The sequence below is a fragment of the Saprolegnia diclina genome (genome assembly GCF_000281045.1).
Source record: "Saprolegnia diclina VS20 unplaced genomic scaffold supercont1.3, whole genome shotgun sequence".
Taxonomy (NCBI): domain Eukaryota; phylum Oomycota; class Saprolegniomycetes; order Saprolegniales; family Saprolegniaceae; genus Saprolegnia; species Saprolegnia diclina.
Window position 1 is genome coordinate 1426600 of NW_008246070.1, and position 8964 is coordinate 1435563.

The 8964-nt window shown below is 60.3% G+C and overlaps 4 protein-coding genes across 4 annotated transcripts; 3 read left to right on the top strand and 1 right to left on the bottom strand.

Moving 5' to 3' along the window:
- Positions 1 to 130: 130 nt before the first annotated feature.
- On the top strand, positions 131 to 1297 carry SDRG_01681 (hypothetical protein; the record flags this gene model as incomplete). The annotated part of the gene is made up of 1 exon (XM_008607218.1): positions 131 to 1297. One exon carries the CDS (start codon positions 131 to 133, stop codon positions 1295 to 1297), a length of 1167 nt encoding a protein of 388 aa, XP_008605440.1.
- A 373-nt stretch (positions 1298 to 1670) lies between these two features.
- On the top strand, positions 1671 to 4275 carry SDRG_01682 (serine/threonine protein kinase; the record flags this gene model as incomplete). Its single annotated transcript, XM_008607219.1, has 6 exons — positions 1671 to 2969; positions 3017 to 3184; positions 3235 to 3369; positions 3417 to 3724; positions 3773 to 3952; positions 3996 to 4275. The coding sequence occupies 6 exons, from the start codon at positions 1671 to 1673 to the stop codon at positions 4273 to 4275; spliced, it is 2370 nt and encodes a 789-aa protein (XP_008605441.1).
- A 310-nt stretch (positions 4276 to 4585) lies between these two features.
- On the top strand, positions 4586 to 5293 carry SDRG_01683 (hypothetical protein; the record flags this gene model as incomplete). The annotated part of the gene is made up of 1 exon (XM_008607220.1): positions 4586 to 5293. One exon carries the CDS (start codon positions 4586 to 4588, stop codon positions 5291 to 5293), a length of 708 nt encoding a protein of 235 aa, XP_008605442.1.
- A 62-nt stretch (positions 5294 to 5355) lies between these two features.
- On the bottom strand, positions 5356 to 7780 carry SDRG_01684 (hypothetical protein; the record flags this gene model as incomplete). The annotated part of the gene is made up of 10 exons (XM_008607221.1): positions 5356 to 5984; positions 6039 to 6215; positions 6262 to 6453; positions 6536 to 6661; positions 6709 to 6891; positions 6938 to 7139; positions 7214 to 7344; positions 7391 to 7466; positions 7517 to 7642; positions 7692 to 7780. The coding sequence occupies 10 exons, from the start codon at positions 7778 to 7780 to the stop codon at positions 5388 to 5390; spliced, it is 1899 nt and encodes a 632-aa protein (XP_008605443.1). The 3' UTR covers positions 5356 to 5387.
- Between the last annotated feature and the right edge of the window lie 1184 nt (positions 7781 to 8964).

Genomic DNA, 8964 nt, shown 5'->3' on the forward strand with positions numbered 1-8964 from the left:
ACCGAATCGTCACTCTTGAATGGGATCGCAAAATTTGCACCCATGTGGTTTGATCCAGACAGACGGCGTTGGACACTGAGAGGCAGAAGCTTGCAATTGACAGTTTTCAATTTCCAGTTCCCGAAGAACGATGAAGCTTGCGACGATGCTTGCCTTGACGACGGCCGTCGCGGCCCAGACATGCACCAAGCTTACGGACCCCGCGAGCCCGATGAACGCGTTCCTCACCAAGACGTTCGGCGCGTCCAACGAGACAGAGGGCGTCATGGCGGTCCTCAACCAGCTCCCGGCGAGCGTCCTCACCTGCTTTGGCTCGATCGACGTGACGGCGGCGATGCCAACGCTCTTGGCCAGCGTTGGCACCGAGCCCAAGTGCACGCCCGCTCTCATGTGGGTCACGACGCTCATGAACGGCGCCAAGACGGACGCGCCCAAGAAGAACGATGCTGCTTGGTGGAGTGCCAACTTTACGGACGCCGACCTGCAAAAGGTGTGTACGCCGCTGACGACGAGCGTGACGCCGTGCTTCAACAACGCGCTTGTGCCCGCGGTCTCCAAGCTCATCGAAGGCAACGCGTGCTGCACGGACTTTGTCGCCGCCATCAAGACCAACTTTGGCCAATCGCTCTCGGCGATGCTCTCGGACCTCTTCAACAAGGCCGTCGACGCCGCGTGCTTGGTGCAGACGCCGGGCTTCTCGACGCCCAACCAGACGTGCGCCTACTCGCTCTCCAAGAGCTTCCTCAACAACGTCAACAGCTACGAGACGCTCCTCAAGAACGGCCTCGCGGTGACGCAGATCCCGAACGACCAGGGCTGCGCTGCGGTCGAAGGCAACCCGTTCAAGACGACGGCCGGTGTCGCTGTCTCGGACGTTTTTACCAAGCCGATCGTGCCGGGTGCGTGCGCCAAGCCCGTCGATGCGTTCGTGACGTACATTGCGTCGTACCCGATCGTCAAGACGTTTACGTACGGCAACATCACGATCAACGACCTCTTCGCCGAGGGCAAGTGCGTCAAGGGCTCGGCCGTCAAGGCGCTCTGGGCGGATATTCCCATGGAAAAGTCCATGAAGGTTGGCCTCGACACGATCATCAACGACAACGTGTGCTTCCACATCGCCAACGGCTACACGGCCACGTGCAAGACCGTCTCGAGCCTCTCGGGCACGCCGGCCGGCGGTGACAAGGCGACGACGACGCCGACGACCGCGCCGCTGGCCAAGCCCTCGTCCGCCACCTCGCTCTCGGCCTTTGCCACCATGGCCGGTATGACGGCACTTCTTATTGCTGCGTAAGCTATCAGAATATGAACTACTAGTCGTAGTATAATGCTTGCAATTCAATCTTGTGCCCCAATGTGCTACCAAGCTTCGTCGAGAGCGGCTTGACGCCTGCTCGTGGATACCATGTCCCCGTTCAGAGGTGCTTGGCCTGCTACAGTAGCAGCAAGAAAGCAACGCCTCGGTGCAAGCCACTTCAGCAGACGAGAACGCTGGCGTCGCGGCTCTAGATCATGGGTCCAGTGGACGTTCTTTTGTGGCAAACCACCGACCACCGCATGGAGGTGCGCCATGGTATTCGGTCGGCCACGAGAACGTTGGTCTGTGTAATGCGGCCACCAACATTCTGGCGCAAATTCCGAGAACTGGCCAGGGACAAGCGCGTGGAATGCTCCAAGAGGCGGCCAGCGCTCCAGCCCCCGCCGAGTCGTGGCTCGGACCCGTCGCGCCGCGGTCCTTCCGACGCCTCGCGCTCTACTACGTGCTGAGCTGGATGTTTGCGGCGGCGTTCTGGCTCGGGCTCCTGCTCGCACTCGGGCTCGTCTTCATGACGTCGCCCGTCCTGCTCGCGTACCGCGGCCCCTTGCGCCGGCGCCGCGTGCTGTACAAAGCGGTCGCGCTTCTGTGGGAGCATGACATTGCGATCGCCAACATGGTGCTGGCCACGCCGCTCCGGCCCATCTCGCACTGGGACCTCTACTGCGAGTCCATCGCGTCGTCCGTTGCCTACTTTGCGCTCTGGAAGGGCCTCTGCGTGTGGCTCCTCGCGACGACGCCGGTCCTGCTGTTGGCGCTGGACGTGCAAACGCTGCCGCCGCTGCGCACAGACCTCCAACTCTTCCTTGACGACCCGCACCCACTCGTGTACCGCGCCGGCGTCCTCGCCTACTGCGCCCTCGGCTTGTACGTCTGCGATCTCCTCGCAAGCGCAATGGTCGTCGTGACATCCAAGGTCTATGGCCGCGTCTTTGAGGCCGCCGAGGCCTTCCAGCACGACCTCAGCACGGTCACGATCGAAGCACCCGTGCTGCCATCGACGGCGCTCACAACATATTCGCAGCGGTCCCAGACGCAGCAGGCGCGATGCGATACAGAAGCCACGCCAAGCAAAACGCTGCATTGGTCACTGCCGCCGTCTGCACCCACACCGCCTGCTTTCGACAAAGCGTGGCCGCCGCACAGCGTGCAGGACGACGAAACCAACGATCACGAGGCCGACGTCGTGCAGGATTTTGCCAAGCCCCCGCGGCGCCGCCTCAACATTGGCCGCATCCTCGCCACATCGGCCATGCCACCCTCACCACCCTCGACTACGTACGACCGGCTCAGTCCGGCCGTCGTGCGCGCCGCTCGTCCGTACGATCCGCTCTCGCCGCCCGCAGAGCTCAGTCGCGAGGCGCGGCAGGGCGTGTTTCGTGCGTTGCCAACGACCCCGTCGGCCGCCGACGTTCATTTTGCCGCGTACGGGCCGCTCTGTGTTGGGCTTGCGCCGTTTTCGCTCGACGTGTGGGCCTTTGCGTCGCAGCAGCGCGACGACGTGCATGTGGAAGCCACGACCGAGAGCTGCCGGGCGCTGTCGCGTGAAGTGCTCCTGTCGCGCGTCACCCGCGGCACGCTCGTGCACGTGTCATTGGATGCGCTGCCCGAGGGCTTTGCGCTCCTGAGCGAGACGGCGTCGCACACATTTGTACTTCGACGCTGCGAGCTCGTCGCCTCATATAACGCGTCTCGTAGGTATGGCACGGGGACATGGAGCACGTGTCGTTTCCACTGCAAGCGACAGCACCGCAGACTGGCCATGTCCTCTTTACGTGCACCATCATCATAGGCCATCGCGTCAAGACGCTTCGGACGTACATCTTGTCGCACCCGAGCCACGGTGATGACGAAGCCAACGTTCAGGTAGTACTGCGTCTTCTCTATCGAAAACAGCCATGTGGACACTCGTGTAGCTGCTAGAAAGCACGATGGAAGTGCAGGAGGCGGGTGGGTACATGGAAATCGCCTACACCGACCTCAAGATCAAGGAACTCGTGGGTGCCGGGGCCAGCGGCGATGCGTACCGCGCCTCGTACCGTGGGCAAGAGGTGCAGATACGGCTATGTTGTTGCAGGACGAATGAGTATGCGCCTAGGTCGTCGTCAAGATGCTCCGACAGAGTGCGTTTGGGGACAAGCAAGACGCGATCGTGCAAGAGTTCCAGCACGAAGCCGCTGTCCTCGACAAGTTTGGCAAGCACCCGCGCATCGTGCCATTCATTGGCGCGTGCAGCGACCCGGCGTTCCCGCTGAGCCTCGTCACGGCCTACGTGCCGCACGGTAGCCTCGAGGCGCACCGCAGCCACCTCTCCTCTCTCCAGAAGGACCTTGTACTCGCCGATATGGCGGCGGCGACAGCCACGATCCACGCTGCGGGGTTTGTCCACCGCGACTTGGCGGCCCGGTACGTCCTCCTCCATGTATCGACCGACGCTTATATGCGACGCGGCAGCAACTGCCTCGTCGACAGCGCCCAGCGCGGCGTGCTCGCCGACTTTGGTCTCTGTCGCCGCGTGAGCTCTCTGGGCGGCGCGTTTGTGCAAGAAGGCGTCGGCCCGCTCAAGTACATGGCGCCCGAGACGCTGACGCCGCCGTATACCTTTACGCCCCGCTCGGACGCTTTCGCCTTTGGGTGCGAGCCTACGCATAAAGCAGGATCATGATCTGTTGATTAGGGTCATGATTTGGGAGACGCTCACGGAGGCGAGTCCGTTCGCGTCGATCTCGCCGCTCCAAGCGGCCGTCCGCGTCCTCGAAGGCGAGCGGCTCCCGACATTCGACCTGCGACCGCGCCACCAAGCGCTCTTGCAAGCCTGCTTTGAGGCCGACCCGATGCGTCGCCCGAGCATGGAGGAGATCTACGCGGTCCTCCTCGAGCCCGACGCGTCGCCGAGCGCGGGCGCACTCGAGTCGCCGATCATGGTGCGCCGGACAGCCCGCGCCGCGGCCGTCTGAAGCCGCCGACCCATCACCTGTATAGCATAGTGTTCTTGTACTGTACTAGCTTGTCGTCGTCGTATGTACTCTTCCGTCTTGCACCTTCTCGCGCTGATGCTTCATGAGACGCTCGGCCGTCGAATCCTGCGCTTCCTCGGTACATGGAGCAAGACGTCGACCTCATCGCATGGTCGCATGACCTGGAGCACGTTTCCGCAATCTAAAAATACGCGTTTTGGGTTTTCGATCTTTTCCGGAAAGGGTCCGTTACGGGGGTTTCTTGGGCTTTGCGACCGTCGAGCAGGCCCAGTTGCGAATATCCGAGTCTATGAACGCCACGTCATCGTCGTCGTCGCCGGCGAAGGAGGTCAAGCACCGCAAGGTGGGCATCCCCAAGTTCCTCCGGTACCTCTACCAGATGCTCGAGACGGAGGACCCGGCGATCATCGCGTGGGCGTTCGATGGCTCGTCGATCCAGATCCTCGACCTCCACGCGGTCGCCAACGTCGTCTTGCCCAAGTACTTTAAGCACTCCAACTACGCGAGCTTCCAGCGCCAGCTCAACTACTTTGGCTTCCGCAAGTGGACCAAGAGCCAAACCAACATTTGCACGTTCAGCCACCCCGAGTTCCGACAGAACCGCCCGGACCGTCTCTGCCTCATCAAACGCAAGAACCGTCCCGAGCGCTCCAACGTGCAGGCGCGCCGCCAAGTGCCGCCGTCCTTTGCCTCGCCCGGCCCGTGGACCATGGACGAGGGCACGCGCCACGGCGAGGCATCGAAGGCGCAGGCCATGACGACGGCAACACTGCCCAATGCAAGCCGGTCAACCTCATTCCCGCGGGCCCAGCTCTCGCCGACGCTCCCGAACAGCGTGCTCTTCAACGACTTTCACGGTCTGCCTTTCATGCAGGCGTACCGCGCGCCGCCGCCACCGACGCCCAACGTCTTTACGTTTCCATCGCCGCCCGACGACCAGAATTCCGGCCGCGCTGGCAACACGCCCGACCACATGTGGTACTACTACACCGGCTGACGTGTCTCGCTATCTCTTCTCTCTACTCGTCGTCGTCGCTATTAACTTGACAATCGCAACCATTGCCAACGAAAAAGAACGTGAAATTTGGGGGTTAAAAATCCCTTCGATCCGCAATCATCTCGAGGAGGTTGTCGCCGTCGTCCTCGGCGGCGTCGAGGAGGCTCGGGTACATTTCGACGACGAGCAGCAGCAGGATCTGCATTGCATCGGCGCGCGGAAGACGCCGGAACGACTCAAACTCGTGCGTGGCCTTGAGGTGACGCTGCAGCTCTCTCGCCGTCAAGAGTTGGTCCGTCGAGTACACGTAATGGTAGTAGCTGTCGACACCAGACGGGAGCGACCCGCGCAAGTCATCGTCAATGAAGTCGTCAAAGCGCTGGCTAACCCAGTTGGTCGGTCGCGTCGGAAGCGAACTCCGGTGCGTCGACCGCTGCTTCTCGACTATCGACGGCGCCGACGACGGGCCGTTCACAAAGGTCTGGCTCATCTTGTGCCCAAGCGTGTGGGCGTCGGCCGACTTGATTTGCTTGGGAAATGAGATGGACGACGACGACGACCGGTACAAGAGCAGCGGGGGCACACACGCGCAGTGCTCCTTGAGGACGCGCATCCAGTCGTGCATCTCGTCGAGCGTGTCGGCGCCGAGGTAGTACACGCGCTTCTTTTGCGCGCAGTTGGGCGGGTCCACCTAGCCGACGACAATAGTGTCCTGACATTGACACCACGCTATTCGATGGAGTACCTTGAAGAAGTAGCCGTGGCGCGGCAGCTTGGCGTCGCGGCCGTTGCACGCTTCGATCGTTGCGCCCTCGAGCGCCACGTAGCCAAGCGGCTGCAACTTTTCCTCTGATTTATAGTACGTGAGGCGGCCGTCCTTGAGCACGAACCAGCGGCGCTTCCAGTTTTGCACGAATCCGCCCTAGTACATGCGCGGGTTAGGGTCCTTCAATTAAAATAGTCTCTACCTGCTTGACGAGGAAGCCGCGCTTGACCGTGTGCGTCGACATGGACGTCGAGAGTGGCGAGACCGCGACGCTCGGCGCGTGCGGCTCGTCGGTCGGCGCGATGTCAAACACGAGTTCGATCGAGAACGAGTCGGGAAACCGCTTGTTGCCGTCAGCATCATCAATGTCTTGCTTGAACAGCGTGACGCTGTGCTTGGGGTTGTTGCCGCGAAGCATCTGGTACATGCAAAATTGAGCATTTTGACATTCACATTCAGGTTCAGGTTCAACGTACCGAGTGCCGGAGAAAGTCCGTGTGTACCGTGACGTGGCACATTTGCGACTCTTTTTTGCCGAGGATCGCGCTGCCGTTGGCGTGGAAGACGCGAATGAGCACGTCCCCCTGCAAATGACACTCGGTCTACAGTAGATTTGTCCAATAACAAGTCTATCCCAGTGGTGACGCACCTGGAAGACGATGCGCGTCATCGGGTCGGACGGGTAGCTCACAAACGAAGACGAGTCCCACGCACTGTTGTACGTGATTGGCGTCTTGATGTGCTCGGACGGCGCCGGCAACACGTGCAAGAACGGCGTGCACCCGCCGTTGTCAAAGTTGGGCACGCCCGTCATGACGATTTGTCGTAGAAACTACAGACAACTTGTCATACGCAGTAACCTCGATCGAGGCACGTACGAGGTGGGACGCGGCAGGAAGGTCTGGGAGACGGTAGTGAAAGTGGGCAGGCGGTGCGTGGAGCTCGGCGAGTTGCTTGACAAAGTAGTAGATATAGCGCGCTTGGCTAGGGTACCGGACGCCTTGGCCGCGCCGCTTCCAAAAGATACCGTTCACGGTCCGCACGTAGTCGACGAGCGCTTCGTCCGACTGGTGGTAAATGCTCAAGCCATACTCGCTACGTCCATCGTCAGCAACCCGACGACCAGATCGTCAAGTTCGTACCGTTCAAAGTACCCCATGAGAATGAGAAAGCACGTGACGACGACGCCGGTGCGGCCCTTCCCGGCCATGCAGTGCACGACGACCACGTTCTCTTCGTCGGCCATGTACCACGCGGCCATCCGGTTGATGATGTCGAGGAGCACCTGTCATGCAGTGTCACCGTACGTCACAGCGCGTCCGTATCCATACCTGGAGCGGCGGCGGATGGTGGTCGGGGAACCCGCACTCTTCGACGCGCTGCATGAACTTGGCCTTGTCGTAATGGCTATCCCATATAGTCCGTGCGATCAATGAAGGCCACGCCGAGATGCGTACCGCTCGCTGAGGTTGAAGATGAGGTACTTGTCAAGGTGCTTCTTGTTCAAGAAGGACGCGACGTCGGCGACGTCGTTGCGGTACGTCTTCTCCATGCCCGTCGCCGGGTAGCCCATGGCGAGGACCCTATGCATGCAGCTCAGAGGTGCTATCGGCGCGGGCACATGGCGCGTACCGTTCGTTGATGTAGGTCAGGTCGAGGTCGTAGCCGTCGTCCGTGTACCGGTTCCGGGTGCCCGAGATTGCGTTGCGGAGCACCTTCATCCTTGCTGCACCTGGAAAAGTGAGTCGGTTGCCTCGGCAGCGAGCAGCAACTCCTGTGATTGGCTTGTTTTGTTTCTATTTTGACCAATCCCGTGCTGTATCAATGACAGGATCGCGTCATCGTGTGGAATTCACTGTCCGCGAAATTTTTTGGCGGCGACCTTCGATGTGATATGCAAGTCTTCTGCTGCCTGGTTCAAGTAGCTTGGGTCGTCAATAGCCCTACTGGTGATGAGGAGCGACGGGACTATACTACTACAGCTAGTACATTAGAACGCCATTTGTTCGGAGGGGCCCCTCTGCCACGCTAGCTCTCTACAGCGCGTGTTCCGTCGCACCGACGAAGCACCAAATCGTATGGCGACGAGCGGTTGTAAATCGAGTGCACACTGTCTCTCGCCATCGCGAACGACGTTCTGTACGTTAGCATGAGAGCGAGGTTGACCTGCGATGTGCACGTACTAGAGAATAGGAGTACCGGTACAGTGTACTCAAATGCCTGACTGGCAGATTGGCGGCCGCTTGAGGGATGCAACCTTGGCGTCTAGGAGCAACACATGTGTCCAACAACAATCGTCGCGCATGGTTGTGCGGGCTGGCTGTGCGGGATTGTACGTACAGCAGGTGGTACATCTCCGAGTGCTTCGACGCTCCGTCCTGAAATCCCAGGGCAGGACGGCAACTTGTCCTACATGAAGGAGACTCTCGGCATTGGAGAGCCTCTGTGGGCCAAGATTGCGGCGCGTTGCAACCGCTCATTTTTTACAGGCGCGGGCTAGGGTTGAAGAGGGCCTTTACCTTAAGAGACGCGTGCGCAGGCGCAATTTGCCGTCTTCTCCGTGCATGGGGATCCGTGCGTGCGTAGTTGAACAAGTCGGTGAAGGGTACAACGACGAGGGTCAGTGGTTTCCACGTAGTGGACGAGGGTCGTATCTGCCCCACGAGAAGGAGTTACCAAAGGAAGAAGATCCCAACTTCAAGCGGCCGTGGCAAGGACCCAAATTTGATTCCTGCCGAATATGTGGTACGAAATACGCACCTCACCTTTGCATAGCACTGGTGTTCACAGCGCGGGTGCCAGGTGACCTCGCTCATTTCATGCCGCGCTTCGCGTAGCAGAGGTGCTTTCAGTTTAATCGACAGATTAGCTATGTGCTAACACTCCTTGGCTGCATCATGGAGCC